This window comes from Mustelus asterias, chromosome 18 (assembly GCF_964213995.1).
Source record: "Mustelus asterias chromosome 18, sMusAst1.hap1.1, whole genome shotgun sequence".
Taxonomy (NCBI): Eukaryota; Metazoa; Chordata; class Chondrichthyes; order Carcharhiniformes; family Triakidae; genus Mustelus; species Mustelus asterias.
In genome coordinates this window covers 9,269,438-9,297,294 of record NC_135818.1, presented here as the reverse complement: position 1 = coordinate 9,297,294, position 27,857 = coordinate 9,269,438, and the positions used below count along the sequence as shown (strand labels likewise).

General features: G+C 45.3%; 2 protein-coding genes across 2 annotated transcripts in view; one reads left to right on the top strand and one right to left on the bottom strand.

The window, feature by feature from the left end:
* fntb (farnesyltransferase, CAAX box, subunit beta) overlaps positions 1–22,989 on the top strand; it is a 110,791-nt gene extending 87,802 nt beyond the window's left edge. Inside the window, exons 9-12 of the mRNA XM_078233397.1 lie at positions 10,292–10,424; positions 15,155–15,266; positions 18,061–18,175; positions 21,198–22,989. Of these exons, the coding sequence (XP_078089523.1) occupies positions 10,292–10,424; positions 15,155–15,266; positions 18,061–18,175; positions 21,198–21,302 (465 nt within the window). The 3' untranslated portion in view covers positions 21,303–22,989. The remainder of the gene's footprint in view (positions 1–10,291; positions 10,425–15,154; positions 15,267–18,060; positions 18,176–21,197) is intronic.
* The window catches only part of max (myc associated factor X), a 31,901-nt gene continuing 26,897 nt past the window's right edge, over positions 22,854–27,857 (bottom strand). Inside the window, exon 4 of the mRNA XM_078233403.1 lies at positions 22,854–23,405. Within this exon, the coding sequence (XP_078089529.1) occupies positions 23,395–23,405 (11 nt within the window). The 3' untranslated portion in view covers positions 22,854–23,394. The remainder of the gene's footprint in view (positions 23,406–27,857) is intronic.

Sequence of the window (27,857 nt, the reverse complement as noted above, 5' to 3'; positions counted from 1 at the left end):
ATAGTGGAGTGCAAGGTATTCACCCTGGATCAGTGGAGTGGGTTGAGGGTTCAGGTTTGGGAGAGGTGCCCCCTTTTCCCCTTGCTAAAAGGTCTAATTAGACCCTTTCTCCACTTAAGGCCCATGCCGAGCCAAATCCTTACTTTATCCCTTCTGTCTGAGACGATTCTGTGCTTTAATTTCAGGAGATTGTGAATTCAAAGTCCATTCCAGGACTTGAGCGCATAATTTAGCTTGACACAAGTGGTTAGAGTAATGTATTTTTGCAAGTGCATTTTCTTGATCTATCTTTCTGTTCAGGTGGACGTGGGTGTTGCGTTTGAAGAAGGCAGGGGTGTTAGCCAAATGTCTTTGCCATAGACTAATTGCTCAAACAATAGCTCCAAAATAGATTATTTGATTTCTCTCATTTGGTCTCTGTGGCATCTTTATATTGCATAGAATCATGGAATCATAGAATCATGGAATTATGAAATTCCAACAGTGTAGTAGAGGCCATTTGGTCCATCGAGTCTGCACCGACTCTGACTATCTTAACCAGGCCCTTTCCCCAGCCCTATCCCCCGTAACCCCACAAATTTCCCATGGCCAATTCACGTAATCTGCGCATCAACACTAAGGGGCAATTTAGCATGGCCAATCCACATAACCTGCACATCTTTGGACTGTGGGAGGAAACCAGAGTACCCGGAGGAAACCCATGCGGACACGGGGAGGACGTGCAAACTCCACACAGACAGTGACCCAAGGCTGGAATTGAACTTGGGTCCCTGGCGCTGTGAGGCAGTAGTGTTTGCCACCGTGCTACATATCGCAACCTTGGAGGTTTATAGCCAAATAAGTTCTTTTTGAAGTACATTTGTAAGTGTTGTAATTTCGGAAATGCAGCAGCCAGGCAAGTACCCAAAATGATGACCAGATACTCTATTTTTGTAATATTGATTGAGAGATAAGTATTGGCTGGGATGTTAGGGATAGCTCCCCTGCTCTTCTTTGATACCGTGGGATGTCTATCTGAGTGGGCAGACAACGCCCCATGCAGAAGACGGTACCTCCAGTGCTGCAGCACTCTCTCAGTATTGCACTAAAGTGTCAGCGTTGATTTTTGTGCTCAGGACCTGGAGTCTTGAACCAGGAACCTTCTGACTCAAGAGGTGAGAATTCTACTAACTGAATCTTAGCAGACTGATCTTGTACACTGTTGACACGCTAGGAACTTCACATGAACTGCAATTCAGGGGAAGCATTGTGGCGTTCTCTGGGTTGTAATTTTGGGATGCTTGCCAAGTTCCTTGTGGTTCTCTGACGGATGTATTATCCAAGATCCAATATTGACTTGAACCTTTAGAATCATAAAATCCCTGCTGTGCAGAGGAGGCCATTTGGCCCATCAGGTCTGCACCGACTCTCTGACAGAGTATGTTACACAGGCTGTCTTCCCTACCCTATCCCTGTAGCTCCAAACATTTAACATGGCCAATCCATCTAACCTACACATTTTGGGGTGTTAATGGGGCAATTTACTGTGGTCAATCTACCTAACCCGCACATCTTTGGACTGTGGGACGAAACCGGAGCGTCCAGAGGGAATCCACGCAGACACAGGGAGAACACAAGGACACAGGGAAACTCAGACCCGAGACTGGAATTGAACCCTGGTCCCTGGAGCTTTGAGGCAGCAGTGCTAACCAGTGTGCCATCGTGTCGCCCTTGTGCCTTCTGAGTTCTGTGGGTGACTATACTTGCAGTAATCAATGCAGTAGCGCAGAGATCTTCAAATATGTTGCTGGTCAGTTCATAAGAGCACCAGAAGCAGCTGTTTATATTCCGGTCTCTGTTCCAATTTTCTTTCTTGTGCATAACTTTCTAAAAATCAATTTCCATCAATTAACCCTCACACCCTGTGAGCAAAACTGTGACTCTATGCAACAGATAATCTTGGATAATGTCATGAGATGGATAAGGAATGGTTAGCGCAGTGGCACAATGGTTAGCACTGCTGCCTCAGCGCCAGGGACCCAGATTCGATTCCTGGCTTGGGTCACTGTCTGTGCAGAGTCTGCATATTCTCCCCGTATCTTCGTAGGTTTCTTTAGGGTGCTTCGGTTTCCTCCCACAGTCCGAAAGATGTGCTGGTTAGGGTGTATTGGCCATGCTAAATTCTCCCTCAGTGTACCCGAACAGGCGCCGGAGTGTGGTGACTAGAGGATTTTTCACAGTAACTTCATTGCAGTGTTAATGTAAGCTGACTTGTGACAAATAAATAAACTTTTTAAAAGCTTTCTTGTGAGAAGGACAACTTAGAGTTCTCTGTTCCACCTCTGGTTTATATATTAATACAGTGAAAGAGAGCAAGGCACAAAGACTCCATTCCAGTGCTATCTCTTCTTCGTTAAATACAAGCTCGTTCAATTAAAGAAGACAAGAAATAACTATAGTACACTCTCTGAAAAAAATTATTGAATGAAAAGCTGAACAACTTCAGCAACAACAGCTTGCATATATTTTATATATTTATAGAGCACTTGCGAGTAAACATCTCAAGGCACTAAAAGTCAGCTTTCCTTGAGTAACCATGTGGCCTTTTGGATCCCAGACTGTGTGCATACTTAAGATAACACAGCTATACTGCAACAGTCCTGCACGCAAAATCACCAGAGGTCATAAATGAGTCATTTTCATGTTAGGTTTTAACCAGTGAGGTTCCATAAGGATCAATGCTTGGGCCTCAGCTACTTACTGTCTACAACTCTCCCATCAGTGATTTAGATGAGGGGACCTAGTGTAATGTAAACAGTCGGTTGATGATGCGAAGTTAGACAGGAAAGTTAAGCTCTGAGAAGAATTCAGACACGCTGCAAAAGGATTGACGTTTCAAACGAGATGGAGTATAGTGTGGGAAAAATAAAGATGAGAGACAAGTAAATGTCAGTGTGCAGGAGTATGGGATACTGGGTCTGAGGTTTAGAAACACAATGGAGCTCCATCATTCATAGAATGTGCACAATGTTGCCGGGTGAATTCTTTCATGTACTCCTTGCTGTTCTTTGTTTCACCAACTGCAATTGTGGGTGAAGTTGGTGGGGAACTGACATGGATTCTCAGGATGTGGAGATGCTGGCGTTGGACTGGGGTAAACACAGTAAGAAGTTTGTTAACCTGGTATGGATTCTCAGTACAATGCAATAGGTGAAATATTTCAGCAAAATGTGTTCTGCCCTTCCATATGATCCTTTCATAGTCAATGAACACCTCTCTCAATCTCCCCTGGGCCTTGCCTTTTCTAGGAAAGAGAGCCTGATAGATTTTCCTGATGAATATAATTTCATTTCAGTTCTGCTACCATTTCTGTAAGTCTTTTTTGCACCTTTTCCAGTGCCTCTATATCATTTCTGTAATATGGGGACCAGTGCAGTGTATGGTACCCTATTGTGGTCTAACTAATGTTTGACACAAGTACCTAACTTCTTTGCATTTCAATTCTCCCCTCTAGAAATGAACCCCAGTGTTTTATTCTTCACTTTCCACGGCCTTATTAACCTGCATCACTAATTCTAGTGATTAGTATATCTGTACCCCTATGTCCCTTTGTTTCTCCATCCCCTATTCCATTTACTGACCAAGCAGTATGGGCCCCCTTCATTCTTCCTAACAAAATGCACCACCTCAAAATTAATGATACTGCATTCATTTGCCAATTATGAGCCTAGTAAGAAGTCTCACCACACCAGGTTAAAGTCCAACAGGTTTATTTGGAATCACGAGTTTTCGGAGTGCTGCTGCTGCTTCATTAGTGATTCCAAATAAACCTGTTGGACTTTAACCTGGTGTTGTGAGACTTCTTACTGTACCCACCCCAGTCCAATGCCGGCATCTCCACAATTATGAGCCTATTCAGCAAGTTCATCAATCTGTTTGGGTGGCACAGTGGTTAGCACTGCTGCCTCACAGCGCCAGGGACCTGGGTTCGATTCCCGGCTTGGGTCACTGTCTGTGTGGAGTTTGCACGTTTTCCCCGTGTCTGCGTGGGTTTCCTCCGGGTGCTCCGGTTTCCTCCCACAGTCTGAAAGACGTGCTGGTTAGGTGGATTGACGCGGATAGGCACCGAACTGTGGCGACTAGGGGAATTTCGCAGGAACTTTATTGCAGTGTTAATGTAAGCCTTACTTGTGACTAATAAATATACTTTAACTGTTCTTTTAACTAGTCGTAGCCTTTCTCAATATTGACTCAACATCTCAATTTTGCAGTTTAAATGGTTACTGTTAACCTGCAGGAGGTGCCAGAGGATTCGGGAGTGGCAAATGTGACACCCTTATTCAAGAGTGTATGTAAGAGCATCCCTAGTAACTCCAGACCAGTCAGTTTAACATCAGTAGTGGGTAAAGTTTTCGAAAGAATATTCAGGGGGAAAGAAATCAATGAATTTGTTAATTAATGAGAACCAGCATGTGTTTGAGTTATCCAACAGAATTTTTGATGAAGTAACAGGGAAGTTTGACGGGAACACAATGAATGTTATCCGTCTGGATTTTGAGACAGAACCCCACAAAAGTCTGATCGTCAAAATTGAGGCTCATGGAATAGGAGGCTCAGTGAGCTTGTATAAAAATTGGCTTAAGGACAAACACAACAAGTTGTGACAATTGGTTATATGGAGGAATGCTAAATGTTGATGTTCCCCAAGGGTCAGTGCGAGAGCCCCACTGCTTTCAGGATGTATTGTAAATGGCTTGTGCAGAACTCAACCTGTGTCAGCAAGCCAGTTCCAACTTCCCTCTTTCTGTGTTTAATGGCAGCGCAGTCAGTTGCATGTGAGTTACCCCCTCAGGAGAAATGGGTTGTAAATTGTAATGTGTTAATCGCTCAATGAAAGCAATATCAAACCAGCTTCTGAATTTTACTGTGGGACAATAAGCACTGAAAAGTCACAGCAGATTTCTTACCTGATAGTACTGAATGGTTCCTGTCGCAAATTCAGGGGATTGTATGTCTGATCTCTAGTTTGGAGATGTGATCTGTCAGTTCAGCACGGAATCCACTTTTGCAGTTTTGCTCTGGACCTCGAGTGAGGACTAAAATAATTAACTAACAGGAGCGGCAGCAAGAGCAACAGCAGAAGCAGTAGCAATTTGCCCCTTGCACACCTCCTGCTCCATGGTGTAGAGGAGATGATCAGAGTGGTGCAGGTCATTGGAGGCAATGCCCACAACACTGGGTGAAGCAGACAGAGAACAGCTCCCTTGGCATCGGTGTCTGAGGATAGTCAGAGTCTGCTGGAAAAAGACTTGCTGCCAACTGATTCTGGTGGCAGTGCTTTGCCAGAGGCTGTCAAGGTCGCCACCACCCTCCCCTTTCACTTTGGATCCTTCCAGTGCTCTGTCTGAGACGTTTGCAGGATCTCCTGGCCAACAGCTGCGTCAGATGGCTGAGTGATGACTTGTTTGCCAGGACAGGTAAAAGTTGCCACAAATGATAAGAGTGAACGGGCACTTTGGTTTGTGGCTCTGACTGACGCATGTCATTGTCAATTGCACGCATCTGGCAATTCAGGTAGCCCGGGATCACCAAGGAATATACATCCAGTACAGTGGCTTCCTCAACATCAATATGTAGCTGATGTTCAGCCATGAAAAAGATGCTAATGCAGGTGTGCACAAGATGCCCAGGCACTTTCCCCGACCCTTTGTTTCTTGTGGTAGTCCACATCTAACATCTTTGTACTTTGAAGCAGGCTTGCCAGCTGACTGCTTGGAGGTGAGGGGTACCCACTTAAAACAGCTGATGACATCCTTAGGGAACCCAACCAGTGAGAGCAAGGAGCAATATAATCAAAGCCATAAGACCAAGCCATCAGCATGCTGAAGATGTGCTTCAGGTAGCTGGACAAATTGGGAGGCTCCCTTCAATAAGCACCACCCAAGGTCTCTGTGAATGGTCGTGCTGTTCTGATGCTGCACAGCATTACACAGCAGTGAGGTTTGGACCTAGGCAGAAAGTACAGCATGTCAGACAGTTCTGAGGAGGAGGCGGAGCGATGAGGCCAAGGTGCCAGCAATGGGCACATTGCCCAGGATGTCCTGTGCTATTGTGATGTTCACTTGGATTCCACCTGTCCAATCAATCTGATAACAGCATGTAAAATCTACTTTCCCTCCAGCCCCCTCTCCAACACCAAACAATGCTGTAAACTCCCAAAATAATCTTTCACAGCCAACACCCCCCTCCCCCCACCCCCCCCCCCCCCCCGCCATTGGCGGCACGGTAGCACAGCGGTTAGCACTGCTGCTTCACAGCTCCAGGGTCCCGCGTTCGATTCCCGGCTCGGGTCACTGTCTGTGTGGAGTTTGCACATTCTCCTCGTGTCTGCGTGGGTTTCCTCCGGGTGCTCCGGTTTCCTCCCACAGTCCAAAGATGTGCGGGTTAGGTTGATTGGCCAGGTTAAAAATTGTCCCTTAGACTCCTGGGTTGTGTAGGTTAGAGGGATTAGCGGGTAAAATATGTGGGGGTAGGGCCTGGGTGGGATTGTGGTCGGTGCAGACTCGATGGGCCGAATGGCCTCCTTCTGCACTGTAGGGTTTCTATGATTCTATGATTGCTTGATGTCACTTTATATCTTGCCATTCATCTCAAGTGCCAGGCATCAACTAAAACATGGGTAAGATGGAGGTGGTGGAATGAAATGCAGGTACTATTTATGTGGCTCAAACATTAAACAGAAATTCAACACTCTAACAGAGTGTTACACATCCATGTGCACACTCTTGTGCAACTACCAACTCTTCCTTTTCCTACTTGATGCAACCTCTGAGGTTGAAGCAGGATGCGCAGATCCCTCCTCGGACTGATGAGTTGCTATTGGTCAACATCCTCTAGGTTTCTGAAACCCAACAGAGGCTATTACAGATGCACCTTTGTCAGGGCAAACCTGGCCGTCGGGGCAAACCTGGCCATCGGGACTTGAGGCAGCACGCGGGTCCTGGACCGAAGTGGGGAAAACAATTGAGACGGGCAGAGGTTTGGGTCAAGTCCCTACTTCAGTGTCCACTTTCAACATCATCCCTCTCATGGGCTAGATGTATTTCCTCGATAGCCGTACGTTGGAGAACACTTGACTCCAGATCGGCCAGGTAGTGACCAGCGCGAGTTTCCTGAACCCTCTTTAAGGGTGCTTTCATAGTGTGAAAGCCATTGGTGAGGGCCGCCTTATACTTGTTTGTTTGTCCCACTTGATATTCCATACAGATGGCCACTCTTTCTGTAGCTGAAGGTTTTTGACATTGTGTTTGATACAGATTCCACCAGACTCCCAACAGTGTGTGTACAGTAAGGCTGGAAAGTCATTGTTGGTCTGTGGAATTCACTTCCTCAGAAAGCAATGGAGGCTGGGTCATTGAATTTATCCAAGACTCGAGTTGGATAAGCTTTTTATCGACAAGGGAGTCAAAGATTATGGGGGGCAGACAGGAAAGTGGAGTTGAGACCACAATCAGATCAACCATGATCTTATCAAATGCGGAGCAGGCTGGACGGGTTGAATGGCCTTATACTGCTCCAAAGGCCTATGTTCCTAAAACCTGCCATTGCACCGCACATTCCGCCTCATAAATATGGTTTTTGTGTACAGCCCCTATGGTTCAGCATCAGTATCCAGTTGAGCTTGGAGAATCGTGTGGCCTCCAAAGCAGACTCTCTCCATGCTGTCCTTCTCTTGCTCACTTCGTGATGTGAGACTCACCAGTCCCACTGAAGTGAGAGTATCTGAGTTGGTACATGGTCTGCATTAGTCCTATGACAGTGCACCCTCTGAGTCAGTGCACTACCTCTGAGGAGTCATCTGCCTCCCTCAGAAGGACGCCTGCAGGTCCTGTGGGAGATTAAGGGCATAAATTAACAATGTTTTAAGTGATCATTATGCGAATGACCATATTTTAGTCACTGTTAACATCAAGTCAACACGAGTGGGTGTTGTGTGCCGTGTGGCTATCTAATATTTAATTCTGCCCCCAGGTAGCTGTCAGAGCATGCTGACAGTCCACTGATGTCCAGCCTTGCCTCCTCTGGCGCTATGAGTTGGCTGAAGGGCCACCTTCAAGTCTCTCTCTGCTTCTTCCTAGTGTTCTGTGCTCCCTTCTGTAAGAGGAGGTAGAGGAAAGAGACCTGTGAATGATGGTATGGGTGGTGTGCATTTGGTGAGAATGACTATGAGGGAGAGGCAAGGCTTTGTGTAAAGATGAGGGTGAGTGCCAGATGGACAGGTGGAGATGTGAGAGAGTGCACAAGGACATGTGAAGTAGGAGCAGTGGACCACACAGGCCGTGGTGCTTGCACTACCATTCAATACAATCATGGCCGATCTTGCCTTTCAACTTTCCTGCCCGCTCCCCAGATCCCTCGATTCCCTGAGAGACCAAAAATCCATCTAGGATGGGCGCACCTGCACGATAGGTTGGTGTGAGGAGTGGTGTGTGCTGGAGTAGGTTTGAGAAGGCAGGATGAAGAAGTTGGTGTGATACATATCAGTAATCAAATATACCACTCTACTTCCCTTTCCTGCCCTGTTGAAGTCATTAAACTGTATTTGACATTGGATCTTGTCACGTGGCACCACGCTCCAGCTGCCTGACCTCCTCCACTACTTTCTTGGTTCCACCGGCTGGCTCCTTACCCTATCAATAGCAAGCAGTATCCCCTCGGTGGGCCTTTGCAACATGCGGCATCACAATATTGAGTAAATACACGACTTAAAACAGATCCCCAGATAGGGGCGGCACGGTAGCACAGTGGTTAGCACTGCTGCCTCACAGCACCAGGGACCCGGGTTCGATTCCTGGCTTGGAGCACTGTCTGTGCGAAGTCTGTGCGTTCTCCCCGTGTCTGCGTGGGTTTCCTCCGGGTGCTCCGGTTTCCTCCCACAGTCCAAAAGACACGCTGGTTAGGTGGATCGGCCATGCTAAATTCTCCCTCAGTGTACCCGAACAGGCGCTGGAGTGTGGCAACTAGGGGATTTTCACAGTAACTTCATTGCAGTGTTAATGTAGGCCTGCTTGTGACACTAATAAATAAACTTAAATGTTTGGGGAACAGCTTTGGAACCTGTGCACTCTGGTCCGTCACTATCTTGTATCCAACTCCATCATCCTTCAAATTTCCCGTTTTCCCGTTAAATACCGGAGTTGAATTCTAATCACGGTGTTGCTATTGTTCCCACTCAACCTAATTGGCCAGCAAACCTAGAAATACCATGTCATTGCAGCAACCAGCATGCTGCCCTTACTGCCGGTTTTCCTGCACACTATTGTATCCTTTTCCTTCCCACTCTCAGCAATTCAGGAAGTCATAATCCAACCCCTAATATCCAGCATTTGCAGACAATAGCAGTTAACCTACGCAGCAGCTCTGTGTAATTCCTGTAGGGATGGTGGTAATGGTGGTCGGTAAGCTGAAAGTTAGTCACTTCAGTAAAATGAACTAATTTTGCAAAAAAAACCCAGAAAATGCTGGAAAATCTCAGCAGGTCTGACAGCATCTGTGGGGAGAGAATAGCGCCAACGTTTCGAGTCCAGATGACCCAGATGGGAGGCACAGTGGTTAGCACAGTGCCAGGGACTCGGGTTCAATTCCGGTCTTGGTCACTGTCTGTGTGGACTTTGCACATTCTCCCCATGTCTGCATGGGTTTCCTCCGGTACTCCGGTTTCCTCCCACAGTCTGAAAGACGTGCTGGTTAGGTGGATTGGCCATGCTAAATTGGCCCTTAGTGTCAGGGGAATTAGCAGGGTAAATAAGTGGGGTTACGGGAATAGGGCCTGGGTGAGATTGTGGTCAATGCAGACTCGACCGGCCGAATGGCCTCCTTCTGCACTGTAGGGATTCTATGACCCTTCATCAGAGCTAGCAGCTGTAGGGAAGGGTAATCAGGACTTGAAATGTTGGCTCCATTCTCTCTCCACAGATGCTGTCAGACCTGCTGAGGTTTTCCAGCATTTTCTGTTTCTGTTTCAGATTCCATCATCCACAGTGTTTCGCTTTTATAATTTCTTGCAACAAAATGGGTTATTTTTCTTAGCATTGTGAGAATGAATTGATTACCCTGCCCTTTTATAGGGAGCTGAGGAGGTTCCGACCAAGGGCCTATAAAAATTGTGAAGTGATGATAGGTGGGCTGTCAACTCAATATTGAGTAAATATTTGGGGGATCTGTATAAAGTCATGGAAGCTTGAGGAAAATGGAATGATTTTGGTGTGCCACCTTGATATTCTATTACACACTGACATTGTGTTTCACACAGCGCTGGGTCACCAGTCGGCAGATGCGCTTTGAAGGTGGATTTCAAGGTCGGTGCAACAAGCTGGTGGATGGCTGTTACTCATTTTGGCAAGCTGGACTCTTACCTCTCCTGCACCGTGCACTCCATATGGATGGTGAGTGCAACAGCATTGGCCCAACAATAATGTGTGGGCACACTTCCATATCCTGCAGTCACTATTCAAATTGACAAAAAGACCATTGGGTGAACATTAGAACTAGGAGCAGGAGTAGGCCATCTGGCCCCTCAAGCCTGCACCGCCATTCAATAAGATCATGGCTGATCTTTTCGTGGACTCAGCTCCACTTACCCGCCCGCTCACCATAACCCTTAATTCCTTTACTGTTCAGAAATGTATCTATCCTTGCTTAAAAACATTCAATGAAGTAGCCTCAACTGCTTCACTGGGCAGGGAATTCCACAGATTCACAACCCTTTGTGTGAAGGGAATCAGTGGGTATTGGAAACACCAGTCAGGAGAACTTGGGCTTCATCTAATGAAATGAGAGAGCTCATTTGAACTGGTTTTGCAACAAAAACAGAAAATGCTGGAAAATCTCAGCAGGTCTGACAGCATCTGTGGGGAGAGAATAGAGCCAACGTTTCAAGTCATTTTCTGTCATTTTATTTTGTGTGTTACCCATTGGTGGCTGTGTTCTATGGTTCACTGTATAGATGATCGTAGAATAGAATCCCAATAGTGTAGAAAGAGGCCATTTGGCCCATTGAGCCCTGCACCAATAACAATCCTACACAGGCCCTATCCCCGTAACCCCATATATTTACCCTGCTAATCCCCCTGTCACTAAGGGACAATTTAGCATGGCCAATCCACCTAACCAGCATGCCTTTCGGACTGTGGGAGGAAACTGGAACACCCGGAGGAAACCCACGCAGACACGGGGAGAACGTGCAGACTCCACACAGTCACCCAAGGTCAGAATTGAACCCCGGTCCCTGGTGCTGTGAGGCAGCAGTGCTAACCACTGTGCCACGTGCCACTTGGTTAAAGAGATGGGTTTGAATGTGGGTCTTGAACATAGAACATTACAGCGCAGTACAGGCCCTTTGGCCCTCGATGTTGCGCCGACCTGTGAAACCAATCTAAAGCCCATCTAACCTACACTATTCCAATATCATCCATATGTTTATCCAATGACCATTTAAATGCCCTTAATGTTGGCGAGTCCACTACTGTTGCAGGCAGGGCATTCCACGTCATTACTACTCTCTGAGTAAAGAACCTACCTCTAACATCTGTCCTATATCTATCACCCCTCAATTTAAAGCTATGTCCCCTCGTGCTAGCCATCACCATCTGAGGAAAAAGGCTCTCACTGTCCACCCTATCTAATCCGCTGATCATCTTATATGCCTCTATTAAGTCACCTCTTAACCTTCTTCTCTCTAATGAAAACAGCCTCAAGTCCCTCAGCCTTTCCTCATAAGACCTTTCCACCATACCAGGCAACATCCTGGTAAATCTCCTCTGCATCCTTTCCAATGCTTCGACATCCTTCCTATAATGCGGTGACCAGAACTGTACGCAACACTCCAAGTGCTTCCGCACCAGAGTTTTGTACAGCTGCAACATGACCTCATGGCTCCGAAACTCAATCCCTCTACCAATAAAAACTAACACACTGTATGCCTTCTTAACAACCCTATCAACCTGGGTGCCAACTTTCAGGGATCTATGCACATGGACACCGAGATCTCTCTGCTCATCCACACTACCAAGTATCTTACCATTAGCCCAGTACTCTGTATTCCTGTTACTCCTTCCAAAGTGAATCACCTCACACTTTTCCGCATTAAACTCCATTTGCCACCTCTCAGCCCAGCTTTGCAGCTTATCTATGTCCCTCTGTAACCTGCAACATCCTTCCACACTGTCCACAACTCCACCGACTTTAGTGTCATCCACAAATTTACTAACCCATCCTTCTACGTCCTCATCAGATAATTCCAGAGAATGGGAAGACCCACAAAACTGTTGGTGTTCCTCCAACACATTGACTGCAGCAGTTCAAGAAGGCCAGCATACCCCACCTCCTTCTCAAGGGCAGCTGGGGATGGGCAATAAATGCTGGCCTAGCCAGCGACGCCCACAACCCATAAATAAAGGCACCAGTGGAGGTGCAAAGGGAGAGATTGGTACACAAGAGTTGTGGGACAGGGGGGTTGAGAGAATATTTGGGCTTGAGAGATTACAGAGGGCAAGGTTATCAACAGGTTTTTTTAAAAAAGGCTTAGAATTTGTAGTTTCAGGCATTAGGCAACCAGGACTTGTGGTGGATGTCAATGGCTGGGGTGGGGGTTTGGATTAGTTGTCAAAGGAACCTCGGCGAGTTGCATCTTGTAGATGGTGTTCGCTGCTGCCACTCTGTCGGTGGTGGAGGGAGTGAATGTTTAAGATGGTGAATAAGATACCAATCAAGCGGGCTGCTTTAACTAGAAATGTGTTGAGCTTCTTGAGTGTTGTTGGAGCTCCACCCATCCAGGCAAGTGGAGAGCATTCCATCACACTCCTGACTTGTGCCTTGTAGATGGTGGATAGGCTTTGGGGAGTCAGGAGGTGAGTTACCAGCTTCTGATTTGCTCTTGTAGTCACAGTATTTATATGGCAAGTCCAGTGCAGTTTCTGGTCAATGGTAACCCCCAGGGTGTTGATAGTATGGAATTCAACGAGAGTAGTTCCTTTGAATGTAATTGGGGAAATGGTTAGATTCCCTCTTGTTGGAAAAGGTCATTGTCTGGCACTTGTGTGGCACGAATGTAGCTTGCCATATCAATCCAAGCCTGAATGTTGTCCAGGTCTTGCTGCATATGGACCTGAGGAGTCTCAAATGGTGCAGAACATTTTTAATCATCAGCAAACATCCCCACTTTAACTTTATGATGAAGGAAAGTCATTAATGAAGCAGCGACGCCCACACTCGGGCCTGGACACAAAATGCTACAGTGATGCCCTGGGACTGAGATGATTTGCCTCCGCGGACTACAGTCATCTTCCAGTGTGCCAGGTGGGATGCAGATGGAGGCTGGATGGATTCATTCTTAGTGACAAAAGAATTCATGGGGATAAGGGAGAGAGGTTTAGGAGACAGTTTGATAGCGGAGGAGAAACAGTAGTTATCTTTGTTTTACAGGATGGAACTGGTACAATGGGGTAGTTTTGAAAGAGGAAAGTGAGGCTCCTATTCACTGCTTGATGTGGCCCTCCCAGATCTAGCGATGAGTGGTTAAACCAAGTATACTGAAGAAAGCGCCCATATACTAGAGTGAGTGAGGATATAGGCCCCTCTCAGGGGCATGACCAGGGTGGAAGAGATTAAAAGGTTTTACTGGGGACCAAGCCATCAAAGGTGGAGGTAAGGGAATTATTGAGTGAATGGGCGATGGTATTGAATGGGTGGCACAGTGGTTAGCACTGCTGCCTCACAGCACCTGGGATCCGGGTTCAATTCTGACCTTGGGTCACTGTCTGTGTGGGAGTTTTCACGTTCTCCCCGTGTCTGTGTGGGTTTCCTCTGGGTCTCTGATTTCCTCCCAAAGACGTGCAGGTTAGGTGGATTGGCCATGCTAAATTGCCCTTAGTGTCAGGGGGATTAGCAGGATAAATAAGTAGGGTTACAGAAATAGAGCCAGGGTGGGATTGCGGTTGGTGCAGACTCGATGGGTCTGCACTCTAGGGATTCTATGGATAGCCAGAGTCTAAGTAGTTGGGAGCTTTCAAATGCAGTTGTAAATACTACGGGGGACTGTTTTCCAAGAGTGGATGTGGAAGGAAGTGTGTTTGGAAAAAGGGTGATGGATGTAGATGGAGAGAGATACCAGGAAATGGTCACAGATGATAATTAATGGCATTGTAACTCATTTCAACAGCTGAGTCATGTTGACATCAGGGTTTTTCTCTCTGAATTTGTTAATGAAGAAGTTATTTCCAGTTCTGCTAATGTTGTTACTTTGATTTTTAATGAGTGGAGGATTTGTTTTTCTCACAGTGAGGGGTATTAGTACCGGAGAAAGCTTCCCTTTCATCTTTCCGCCTTTCCTTTCCTCCCCAGAATCAGTGTGTAATCTGTCCTCATTCAGAATATTAATGATATTCAAAGGTTCTTCTTGAATTTTAACCTCTGAAGTTTCCCCATGACACCAATCTGGCATTTCTGCGGTAGTTTATCAATTATTTCCACACTTAATTGGGCCAAAGATACAGAGACTTAGTTCAGTAAGAGGTTATGGAGGAAGGAGCGTTTCATCCCTTTGACAGCACCTTCCAAACCCGCGACCTCTACCATGTAGAAGGATAAGAGCAACAGATGCACGGGAACACCATTACCTGCCAGTTCCCCTCCAAGTCACTCACCATCCTGACTTGGAAATATATTGGTCGTCCCTTCACTGGGTCGGAATCCTGGAGCTCCCTTCTAAACAGCACTGTGGGTGTATCCACACCACACAGACTACAGCTGTTCAAGATGGCGGCTCACCATCATCTTCTCAAGGGTAATTAGGGATGGGCAATAGAAGTGCTGGCCTAGCCAGCGACGCCCATGTCCCATGAATTCTTTTTAAAAATCCCGTTGCTCACGGCTGGATTCCAAGACAGTCCTGCATGTCCGTTTGTAAGTCACAGAAATACAAAGGCATTGACGTCAGTCGACACAAGTAAGTTTATTCGTTTCAAAACATTTGGGACTTTTAATGGGATGTGGGTGTGGTTGGCAGGGCCAGCATTTGTGTCCGTCCCAAATTACCCTACAGAATAGGATATCAATTTTATTTTTCCTGTTTCAGGTAGACGTGTAGTAATTGTACTGTGCTGTAATGCTTTTGTAGGGAAAAATGCTCTCAGTATGACACACTGGATGTTCCATCAAGAAGCACTACAAGAGTATATCCTACTGTGTTGTCAGAATTCCACTGGAGGACTGCTCGACAAGCCTGGCAAGTGAGTGGTAATTTTATGCTGGTTTCACAGTACCTTGTCACTTTGGGTGCTCTAACCGGTTTCTGACTGCTTTAAGTACTAATTGGAGATGCATCCTTAATGAGTGGCTGTGGTAAAGGTGCCTCCTTGACAGCTCGATTGCGGGATGAACTGTAGCAAAGGCTGGGAGACTTGAGTGAGAAACTTTAGTTGGTGGGAGAGGAGACAGGTTTTATGATTTTGTGACATACTGTGTTACTGAAGTGTGAGCAAAAATTACCATGCAAGATCAGGTTGTCTTGGTTCATTGTCAGACAAGAATAATGTGCATTGATTCATCGCACAGCATGTTTTAAAATTGCTCCCTCAACTTTTAGTTACACCCTCAGCATCACTTCTGAGTCATGACAGACTATTTTCTGTTCGAGTTTTTTGTTGTCAATGTTTGAATATCTATCTCGCTAACTGGATCCCGCTGTTCAACACAAAGAACAAAGGCGGCACAGTGGTTAGCACTGCTGCCTCACAGCGCCAGGGATCTGGGTTCAGGTTACTGGAGCTTGCACGTTCTCCCCGTGTCTGCGTGGGTTTCCTCCAGGTGCTTCGGTTTCCTCCCACAGTCCAAAGATGCGCGGGTTAGGTTGACTGACCATGCTAAATTGCTCCTTATTATCAGGGGACTAGCAGGGTAAATATGTGGGGCTACGGGGATAAGGGCTGGATGGGATTGTGGTCAGTGCAGACTCAATGGGCTGAATAGCCTCCTGCTGTACTGTAGAGATTCTATGATTCTATGAAAAGTACAGTGTAGGAACAGGCCCTTCGGCCCTCCAAGCCCATGCTGATCATGATGCCCCAACAAACTTAAAAAAAACCTTCTGCCCTTACTCGGTCCGTATCCCTCTATTCCCTCCCTATTCATGTACCCATCCAGATGCCTCTTAAATGTTACTAATGTGCCTGTTGCCACCACCTCCTCTGGCAGCGCGTTCCAGGCACCCACCACTTACCCCGCACATCTCCCTTAAACTTTCCCCCCCTCACCTTGAACCTGTGCTCCCTTGTAATTGACACTTCCACTCATGGAAAAAGCCTCTATCAGGTCTCCCCTCAGTCTCTGCCTTCCCAGTGAAAACAATCCTAGTTTATTCAACCTCTCCTCATAGTCAACACCCTCGAGACCAGACAACATCCTGGTGAACCTTCTTTGCACCCTCTCCAAAGCTTCCATGTCAGGCACACGTCCTAGGGTACTGGTCAGGCTCACCAAGTTTGTCCAATTGGTGGTTTTGTGAGCTTCCAAGATGGCTTCAGCTACAAGATTTTTTAAATTTTTATGTTTTACTACAAAAACATCCTAAATAAATAGACATTTAAATCAGCAAACTGCTACAAGCAATTGTGCAAACTAGCTGTAGAAATGCATCATCCATTTTATTTAGATGGAAGTCACAGAAACAGGGTAACTGCGGTTTAGAATAATGCAGCAGTGACCTGCAGTAAAGCAAACTAGTTCCAACATTTGTAAAGAAAAGTACAATCTCAGGCCTTTGGGTCAATTAATACCAGGTAGAATCTTGCAGTTTGCTGACACGGTAACTGTTAAACCAAGTGTATCAGCATAGTGAGTCTTTACATAGAATCATATCATAGAATCCGTATTGTGCAGCAGGAGGCCATTCGGCCCATCAAGCCTGCATCGACAACCATCACACCCAGGACCTATCCCCGTAACCCCGCATATTTACCCTACTAATCCCCATGACACTAAGAGGGAATTTAACATGGCAAATCCATCTAACCCGCCCATCTTTGGAGTGTGGGAAGAAACCCACACAGACACGGGGAGAACGTGCGAACTCCACACAGACAGTGACCCAAGGCTGGAATTGAACCCGGGTCCCTGGTGCTGTGAGGCAGCAGTGTTAACCCACCGTGTCACCTCAATTTCTCTCCTATTCAACCAATGGCCACCTCGGGTCTCGCAATGGATCTGACGAAGGAGACTTTTGATTTGATTTGATTTATTATTGTCACATGTATTAGTATTAGTGAAAAGTATTGTTTCTTGCACGTTATACAGACAAAGCATACTGTTCATAGAGAAGGAAAGGAGAGGGTGCAGAATGTAGTGCTACAGTCATAGCTAGGGTGTAGAGAAAGATCAACTTAATGCGAGGTAGGCCCATTCAAAAGTCTGATGGCAGCAGGGAAGAAGCTGTTCTTGAGTCGGTTGGTAAGTGACCTCAGGCTTTTGTACCTTTTTCCCAACGGAAGAAGGTGGAAGAGAGTATGTCCGGGGTGCATGGGGTCCTTAATTATGCTGGCTGCTTTTCCGAGGCAGCGGGAGGTGTAGACAGAGTCTGTGGATGGGAGGCTGGTTTGCGTGATGGACTGGGCTTCATTCACGACCCTTTGTAGTTTCTTGTGGTCTTGGGCAGAGCAGGAGCCATACCAAGCTGTGATACAACCAGAAAGAATGCTTTCTATGGTGCATCTGTAAAAGTTGGTGAGAGTTGAAGCAGACATGCCAAATTTCCTTCCCTCCTGATAAAGTAGAAGCGTTGGTGGGCTTTCTTAACTATAGTGTCGGCATGGGGGGACCAGGACAGGTTGGTGATCTGGACACCTAAAAACTTGAAGCTCTCGACCATTTCTACTTGACGACTGGAGGCATTGAATGTGGGCCATTGGACATGCTAGCTTTTGTGGACCAAATGATGGGACTTCATACTTCAATACTTGTGATGTTGAACCTCGTTGTATGTATTTTTCTCTCTTCCACGCTTCCCCCCCACCCACCCCACTCCTACAGGTCGCGGGATTTTTACCACACCTGCTATTGTCTAAGTGGGCTTTCGGTGGCACAGCACTTTGGCGGTGGAGACTTGCTGCACGAAGTCATTGTGGGTGACGAAAACAACCGGCTGGTAAGTGATGTTTGGTTGGTAGAGGAACTGTGGAGCAAGTAAATAAAACCAACTCCAAAAGGATGGCCATGAAATTCGCAATAAACGTTGTGAGAGAGTTATAGTGAGTGATCGAGCTGAAAATATTTTCCCATTGTTGTTTTTAACCTAACGTTTGTGCTGTATTTAACAATATTGCCATGAATAAAGATGATTTTAACATAGACTGACATTTGCCAAACCCTAATTATGTACTGAATCCTCCCAAATTGTAGGCTGCTTCTCCTAATACAGTTAGCCACTCGGTATAGTTTTGTATCTAAGATGGATACTAGCACTCATTTAACATAAAATATTTCAGGCATAACTTTTTAAAAAAGTTTATTTATTAGTGTCACAAGTAGGCTTACATCAACACTACAATGAAGTTACTGTGAAAGTCCCCTAGTCGCCACACTCCAGCACCTGTTCGGGTACACCTGAGGGAGAATTTAGCATGGCCAATACACCTAACCCGCACGTCTTTCAGACTGTGGGAGGAAACCGGAGCACCCGGAGGAAACTCACACAGACACGGGGAGAACATGCAAACTCTGCACAGACGGTGACCCAAGCCGGGAATCGAACCTGGGTCCCTGGCGCTGAGAGGCAGCAGTGCTAGCCACCGTGCCGCCCAACACTGAGCAATATGGCTGTACAAATGTGAGGAATTCCTCCATTGTAACCGTCCACACTTAATAAGTTTAAAGCAGGAACTTTCTCTCAATTCAGATGAGAACTGTTTCCACCACCATGACTTTTTAATCACCTCAGCTGCAAATCTTCTATCTAAACGACAGTCATTAAAGCTCTTGATTAACAGCCACTTATTTTAAGTTTATTTATTAGTGTCACAGGTAAGCTTACATTAACGCTGCAATGAAGTAGGGGATTTCAACCCTCAAATTAAGGATAAATTCGACATAAACGGTATGGGGAGTGCAGAATTTTTAAGATGTACTCAGGAAATTTTTTTTTAGCCAGTATGCAACAAGCCCAATCAGAGAAGGGACAATTTGGAGACACATATATTTTAGGAAATGAATCTGGGCAGGCTGAAGGGGTGTCGGTGAAAGAGGATTTTGGTGGCAGTGATCATAGTTCGGTTCGATTTATATTAGTGTCACAAGTAGGCTTACATTAACACTGCAATGAAGTTACTGTGAAAATCCCCTAGTCGCCACACTCCGATGCCTGTTCGGGTACACTGAGGGAGAATTTAGCACGGCCAATGCACCGAACCAGCACATTTTTTTAACTGTGGGAGGAAACCGGAGCACCCGGAGGAAACCCACGCAGGCACGAGGAGAACGTGCAGACTCCGCACAGACAGAGACCCAAGCCAGGAATCGAACCAGGATCCCTGGTGCTGAGGCAGCAGTGCTAACCACTGTGTCGCCCATATAGATTAGGTTGTGGCTTGGAATTCCGGTCAAGGGTTTGAGCACAAAACCTTAAGCTGACGCTCCAATGCAGGACTAAGGGAGCAAGAGATCCCATGGCACCGTTTCAATGAAGCGCAGAGGATTTATCCCTGATGTCATGGCCAATATTTATCCCTCAATCGATATCATTTTAAAAAATCTGGTCACTTTGCTGTTTCTGGAGCTTGCTATGAATACATTTGAGTGCATTACAGAAGTGACTTCACTTCAAATGTACTTCATTGGCTGAAAAGTGCTTTGGGATGTCCTGAGGTCATAAGCGTTCTGTAAATGTGTGGAGTTTGTGCATTCTCACCGTGTCTGCGTGGGTTTCCTCCCACACTCCAAAGATGTGCAGGTTAGGTGGATTGGCCATGCTAAATTGCCCTTTAGTATCAGGGAGACTAGCTGGGGTAAATAAGTGGAGTTATGGGGATAGGGCCAGAGTGGGATTGTTGTCAGTACAGGCTTGATGGGCCGAATGGCCTCTTTCTGAACTGTAGGGATTCTATGATGTTTTTAGATAATTCTGCAAGTGTTTACTTTTTTTAAACCTGAAGATTGACAATACAATTTGGCTATTAAGATTCCACCTACCTCCCTCCGTACATATATATTTATTTTCTTGTTGGTGTCTTGCCAATAACAGCTATTTGGAAGCATAAGAAAAGAAATAGGATAGAAAGAGGCCACTTGGCCCATCGAGCCTGCTCTGTCATTTAATAGGATCATGGCTGATCTGTGTGTGGTCGAAACTCCCCTTTCCTGTCTGTCCCCCAGATCCTTTAAACTCCCTCATCAATTAAAAATCTAACTCTGCCTTGAACATATTCAATGATGAGCCTGCACTGCTCTCTGAAAGTGAATTCCAAAGATTAACTAACAGCTCTCTGAGGAGAAAAATTCTAATCCAGTTTCTATTGCAGTTTGATTTATATTTACATACGTGGAATAGATGTGGGAATATATTGGCTGGGACATTGAGTACCGGAATTGGCAAATTGTGTTGCAATTTTTAAAATCCTTAGGCCACATTTGGAGTATTGCATTCAATTCTAGTCGCCACACTACCAGAAGGACATGGAAGCTTTGGAGTGCAGAGAAAGTTCACCAGGATGTTGCCTGGTCTCGAGGGTGTTGGCTATGAGGAGAGGTTGAATAAACTAGTATTATTTTCACTGGAAAGACGGAGGCTGAGGGGAGACATAATAGAGATCTACAAAATTATGAAAGGCACAGACAGGGTGGATAGTCTGAGGCCTTTTCCCAGGGTGGGAGTGTCAATTACAAGGGGGCACGGGTTTGAGGGGGGAAAGTTTAAGTGAGTTTTTCACGCAGCGAGTGGTGGGTGCCTGGAACACGCTGCCGGAGGAGGTGATGGAAGCAGGCACATTAGCAACATTTAAGAGGCATCTGGATGGGTCCATGAATAGAGGGATACGGATGGACTGAGTAAGGGCAGAAGGTTTTTTTTAGTAGGGGTTTCGTGAATGGCACAGGCTTGGAGGGCCGATGGGCCTGTTCCTGTGCTGCACTTTTCTTTGTTTTATATATTGTAAAATACCTCTATTTTTCAACAGGAACCGATCCATCCTGTGTACAACATTGGTCCCAAAAAAGTAGCACAAGCTGTTATGCACTTCCTCAAGCTGCCAGTTCCACAGATGAAGAATAGTTCAAATTAAATTCATTATGCATTCAAAATAATTAAGTTGTGTAACCTGAGTGCTGAGAATTGTGGTTCGCAAGGTAAAATGATTCAACGTGACGCAGGAACCAGTATCAAGTTGTTTGCTTCTTACGACAGCAAAGAAACAAAAGAGCCATCAGCCCTGCCTAAGCTGTGGCTTGACTAGACCGGTCAATGTTCAACAACTTGCCTCTGAATGCTGCAGGAACAGAGACTGGTGTCTGAATCTCCGAGAAGTGAATAGGGGATTGGTGTAAATAGAGCACTGTGCTTTTTACTGGCTTCAGAAGTAATTTATCACAGTTGCAATAAAAGTAATCTTTCCAAGCATTTTCATTTTGTCTGGATTAATTTTCAGTCTTTCAGAACGGTTCTTTGCGCTTTTTCTAAAGAAAAGGATCATGTTGCGTAACTGCAGAAAATGTATCAAACTTGGTTCGAACGGTTCACTATAGTTTGCGAATCAGCATACCATAATAAAATGGGCTGAACGGAGAGAGAATGGTCAGTCGTAGGGCCTTTACTGTATGTGAAAATCATGTCGAGGAAGGCAAAGTAACCGTTTTATTAAACTCTGCCGTCACGTTTTGTGCTGTGTGAGGGGCCTCCAGCACTGTTCAATGACAGAGAGGTGCAAGATTATTTGAGGTTCAAAGACAAGGGGGGAGATTCTCCGGCCTCCCGGCCGCATGTTTCCCAACGGGAGTGGTGGGATTCTCTGGTCCCGCCGCTGTCGATGGGAATTCCCACTGACGCCACCCTACGCCGGCAGGACCAGTGAATCCTGCCGGCACGAACAGCCGGAGAATTCTGGGTGCGCACTTGTATCACCCGGCACTGTTCATACCACTCTGCGCACATGTTGCAAAATGAGGATGACCCAGATGTTTGAGAATTGTCCAAGTTTCTAAGCAGCTGTGTCTCCTGGAACTTGAAAGACATGGATATCACTCCCTCTGTCAGTCCCAACCATTCCAATTATGGCCAGGCTATAGAATTGTTCCTGTATGCATGCAGCACGATGCTCTTTGTCAAACGGAAAGATCTTGCATTTCAAGGATTATGGTTTTCTAATTGCAGTTGACAGTATTTGCTGAATGTGAATGCAATTCCCCCCCTCTTCACAATGCATTAGTTGTGAAGTCACGTTAACAGATAAGTGCCTAACCTTCACTTGGTGCCTCCTCAGTACACTTTGCCTGCGATTCCAATCCTCCTGCACCCACAGCTGGGTGTACTACCTGCTGCGTTTAAAACCTTTCCTCTTTGCTTCTTCGGCTAACTTATTCTCAACGGTTTGATTGCAGCTCTAAATATTGAACTTCCATATTTGGCTCTGACCATCATGTTGATGTTTATCCGCGTCCTTTTTAAAAATGTGTAAATGCTCTCTGAAAAAGATGATGAATGCATTGCCGTGTTTGGTTTGGTTTGCTTGCCATCGGAATTCAGCTTCATCCAGTTTGTAAACAATGATTAACATGTGACATGTGTGTTTCTGTTTTTTAAAAAGAGGTCAAAATTGACATTGTTGTAACATGACAAGTAAAGGTGCAAACTGATTTATTGAAATGAAACGTTTGCTCGGACATTGTGACCTTGTCTGCCTATCTTTCCAACAAAGCGGTGCGATTTTTATATCTTTTTTTGACTGATTAAAAATAAAATCAAGTAAAATATTGCATTTGTTTTGAATTTCTAACCTTGCTGATAAAAGGTTTACATCTTGATATCTGACTCGGAAAGGGTGAACCAGCTCTTAAAATAACATCAGCTGTGATGGGACAAAGGTTAGCACCAAAGTAACACCACAGCAACACTTCTGTTACAACTTTTCACACCTTGTCCTTATCTGGCATAGGTTAATAAAAGTTGACATTTTTGCTCGGTGCAAAGATTGGTCTGGATTTTGCAGCTGTAATGATATCAAAGCTGTCGGTGTTGAAAGCTGTCAGAGATTCCCAGTGCCGTTGCAGTTTCCACAGATGAAATCCTTAGAAATGGCTTGAATTGACGGGAGTATCCACTGATGCAAAATACTGTTCATGTTGGAAATCCAAAATAAAAACAGAAAATGCTGGAAATATTCAGCTTGTATCTGTGGAGAGAAAAACTCAAGTCAATGACCTTTCATGAGTTCAGTCCAGCATTTATTTTCTACTTTTACACCCTCATTGTTGAATGAAGTGTAACTGGGTTTTTTTAACAGCGCACCAAGTTCATAAATACAGCTGAACAACCTCTCTGACCCTGAAAAACTACAGAATCTTTATTTTCTCATGATATAAATGCCGTAGGTTTTTAATAATTGCTTTAAAGTTTGTTTATGATATTTCCGCCTCTACTTTAATCCCTGGTCTAAGTCCCCTTGATCTTTATTTCGATCTGTAAAATGATTAAAAAGTGAAAAATAATCAGTACATTTTATTCCAATTTGTGTGAACTTGTGTATTACAGCACAAAGTGGTGCAATTTTTATACCTTTTTGACTGATTTAAAATAAAATCAAGCAAAATATTGCATTTGTGTTGAATTTCTAATCTTGCTTAGATCTAAGATCTAGAAATTGTGGTTTTTACTCACTGTGGTTGATAGGGCTCTCAAATGTGTCTGACCCAACCTCCGGGCCACTGCTCTCACCGCTCTCCTCCCTCCCAAAACCAGGATAGGTCCCCCTTGTCATCCCACCCTCCTCCGCATTCAAAGGATCATCCTGTGCCATTCTGCCAACTCCAACATGATGCCACCACTCAACACATCTTCCCTCAGTCCCCCTGTCAGCATTCCTCAGGGACCGTTCCCTCCGGGACACACTGGTCCACTCGATCACATCCAACACCTCACCCACTGGCAATGGCACCTTCCCATGCAATTGTAGAAGGTGCAACACCTGTCCCTTCACCTCTTTGATGTTCACCATTCCATGGCCCAAACATTCTTTTCAGGTGAAGCAGTGCTTCACATGCACCTCCTTCAATCTGGTCTATTGCATTCGCTGTTCCCGGGGCGGTCTACTCTATATCGGAGAGACCAAATGCAGACTGGGTGACCGCTTTGCCGAACACTTTCGGTCCGTCCGCGAGCAGGACCCAGACCTTGCTGTCACTTCAACACACCACCCTGCTCTCTGTCCACATGTGCATCCTTGGCCTTTTGCAATGTTCCAGTGAAGCCCAATGCAAACTGGAGGCACACCACCTCATCTTCCGATTAGGCACTTTACAGCTCTCCAGACTAAACATTGAGTTCAACAACTTCAGAGCATAAACTCTCTCCTCAACCTCCACTCCATCGCCATTTATTTTATTTCATTTCTTTTCATCTTATTCATTTTTTACTTAGTTTATATTATTTTCCCATTTCTAAAATCTCGCTTGCTCCCCCCTCCCCCACCCCACCCCACTTGGGCCAACTGCTGCATTCCTGTACCTTTGTTCTGCCATTTACACATTCTGATCTCTTAATGGATGCTATTAGCACAATTCTCAGCCTTTATCACCACCATTTACATTCACTTTATCTTTTTGTCCATGCCATCCCTATCAATTCCAACCCCCCTCTCACTCACACAGTATAAATATTGTCCAATTTTCCTAGTCTTCAGCTCTGACGAAGGGTCATCCAGACTCGAAACGTTGGCTCTATTCTCTCTCCACAGATGCTGAGATTTTCCAGCATTTCTTGTTTTTGATGTAGCGCATTTTATTTCCTGGTTATGTCTGAAAATTCTTCAATCTGATTGGTCTGTTTAGCCGGTTCGATGACACTAATGTTACTGGAGGATGAAAATCTCTCTCAGTTGAAAGCATGATCAAATTGAGGAAAAATTAAATCCATGTCAGGGAGGCTGCTACTGACCACAAAATCCAGGATATTACCTGCTCAATAAACATGACAGCTTTTGTATCTTGTAGTTGAATTTTAAATTGAACTTGGGCAGAAATACAGGTCAAATCTGCTACACTTCCAGCAATTACAGTGAGCAAAGTAGGTTAGTTTCCAACATTTTCTGTTTTATATTTCGGATATCGCACATCCATAGCATTTTGCAAACCGTCATGAAAACTTAATACCGAAAATCCTCGGGTTCCAGATATGTACTCTATTTTAAATTGAATAAAATACAGCATGTTTTCAAAACCAAATACCATTTATTCTGTCAACTTTGGTATTCATTCACCAGCTTTTCATGTTCTCCCAAATTTGGCTCACAATTTCTCCTTTTTCAGTTCAAAAAAGTAAAACTGAAAATCTCAGATTCAAGCAATAGCTTTCTTTTGAATTAACAGTTAAAACTCCAAACACCTGTTAAATAGTTGTAACCGTCCTTAGGCAAATGTGGGAAGCATAACAAAGGAAATAGGGTACCAGAGATCAGGGTAACACAAGGGGGAAGGTGGGGGGGGAAGAAAAAATAAAGATGCTATACTTGAATGTACAAAACATTTGCGACAAAGCAGATGAATTAAGAATGTGATGCAATGTCTGTTATAAGGCAGCACAGTGGTTAGGACTGCTGTCTCACGGGCCAGGGATCCGGGTTTGAATACGGTATCTGGTGACTGTGGCGTTTGCACGTTCTACCTGTGTGTGGTTTTCCTTCAGACGCTCCGGTTTCCTCCCACAGTGGTTAGCACTGCTATCACACAGCACCAGGGACCCAGGTTCGATTCCCGGCTTGGGTCACTGCGAAGTCTGCACGTTCTCTCCGTGTCTGCGTGGGTTTACTCCGGGTGCTCCAGTTTCCTCCCACAGTCCGAAAGACGTGCTGGTCAGGTGCATTGGCCATGATAAATTCTCCCTCAGTGTACCCGAACAGGCGCCGGAGTGTGGCGACTAGGGGATTTTCACAACTTGTTAATGTAAGCCTACTTGTGAGAAATAAATAAACTTTAAACTTTTTAATAAATAAACTTTTAACTTTTTAAGATGTGTGGGTTAGGTGGATTGGCTATGCGAAATTACCCCTTAGTGTTCAAAGATGTCCAGATTAGGTGGATTCACCACTGTAAACGCACAGGGTAATGGGTGTAGGGCAAGGGGTTGGGCCTGGGTAACATGCTCTTTCAGAGAGTTGGTACAAACTCCATGGGCCAAATGGCTTCCTTCTGCACTCTAGCGATTCTAAGGAGACGTGTAGCAGAATAAGCAAGATTGGGAATTAATATTCCAGGCTACTTGAGATAGGAAAACAAGATGGAACAAAGCCAGAAGAAAGGAAACTGATTTGGAAAGTCAAGGTGCTGAATCAGTTTGAGTTGAGCGAAGAAGCAAGTGTTTATGGGCCTCCTACAACAGTTGTCATCTCAGACAGACAATGAATCAGGAAATTGGAGATGCATATAATGAAGGTTAAAATCCCGGGGCAGTCTAATTTTCACATACTCAAAACGTACAAAATAGTAGCAGTCCATTTGGCCCCTTGTGTCTGCTTCGCCATTCACGGCTGACCTGTTAGTGTTTCAAATTCCACATTCTCATCTACTCCCAATAACCTTTGATTTTCTTGCCGAAGAATTTACCTCCGCCTTAAAAATAATTAATGATCTACCTCTACCGCCTTCCGAACAGAGGGCATTCGGCCTCCATGTAGCATCTTTGGAATCTCCAAGTGTCCCAAATCTCGATAGCTATTTTAGTACTGTTAAAGTATCGTTACTGTTGTGATGCAGGGAAATCCAACAGCCAATTAAAGTTCCACAAACAGCAATGAAACAATGGCCAGATTTTGTTTTCAGTGATGATGCCTCCAGAATAAAATTTGGCCACAACCACAAGGACAGACTGCACCTGTCTTTAAATTCCCATCCAAAAAGCATCATCTCTGACTGTGCAGCACTCCAACTACTGCAGTAGAGTGCCAGCATGAATGCTGTCCTCAACTCAGTACAAGACCATAGACCACAAGAGATAGGAGCAGAATTAGGCCACTCAGCCCATCGAGTCTGCTCCGCCAATCAATCATGGCTGATATTTTTCTCATCCTCATTCTCCTGCCTTTTCCCCATAACCCCTGATCCCCTTATTAATCAAGAACCTATCTATCCCCGTCTTAAAGACACTCAATGACCTGGCCTCCACAGCCTTCTGCGGCAAAGAGTTCCACAGATTCACCATTCTCTGGCTGAAGAAATTCCTGCTCATCTCTGTTTTAAAGGATTATCCCTTTAGCCTGAGGTTGTGCCCTCTGGTTCTGTTTTTTCCTACTAGTGGAAACATCCTCTCCACGTCCACTCTATCTAGGCCTCGCAGTATCCTGTAAGTTTCAATAAGATCCTCCCTCATCCTCCTAAACTCCAACGAGTACAGACCCAGAATCCTCAACCGTTCCTCATATGACAAGCTCTTCATTCCAGGGATCATTCTTGTGAACCTCCTCTGGACCCATTCCAAGGCCGGCACATCTTTCCATCAATACGGGGCCCAAAACTGCTCACAATACTCTAAATGGGGTCTGACCAGAGCCTTATACAGCCTAAGAAGTACATCCCTGCTCTTGTATTCTAGCCCTCTCGACATGAATGCTAACATTGCATTTGCCTTCCTAACT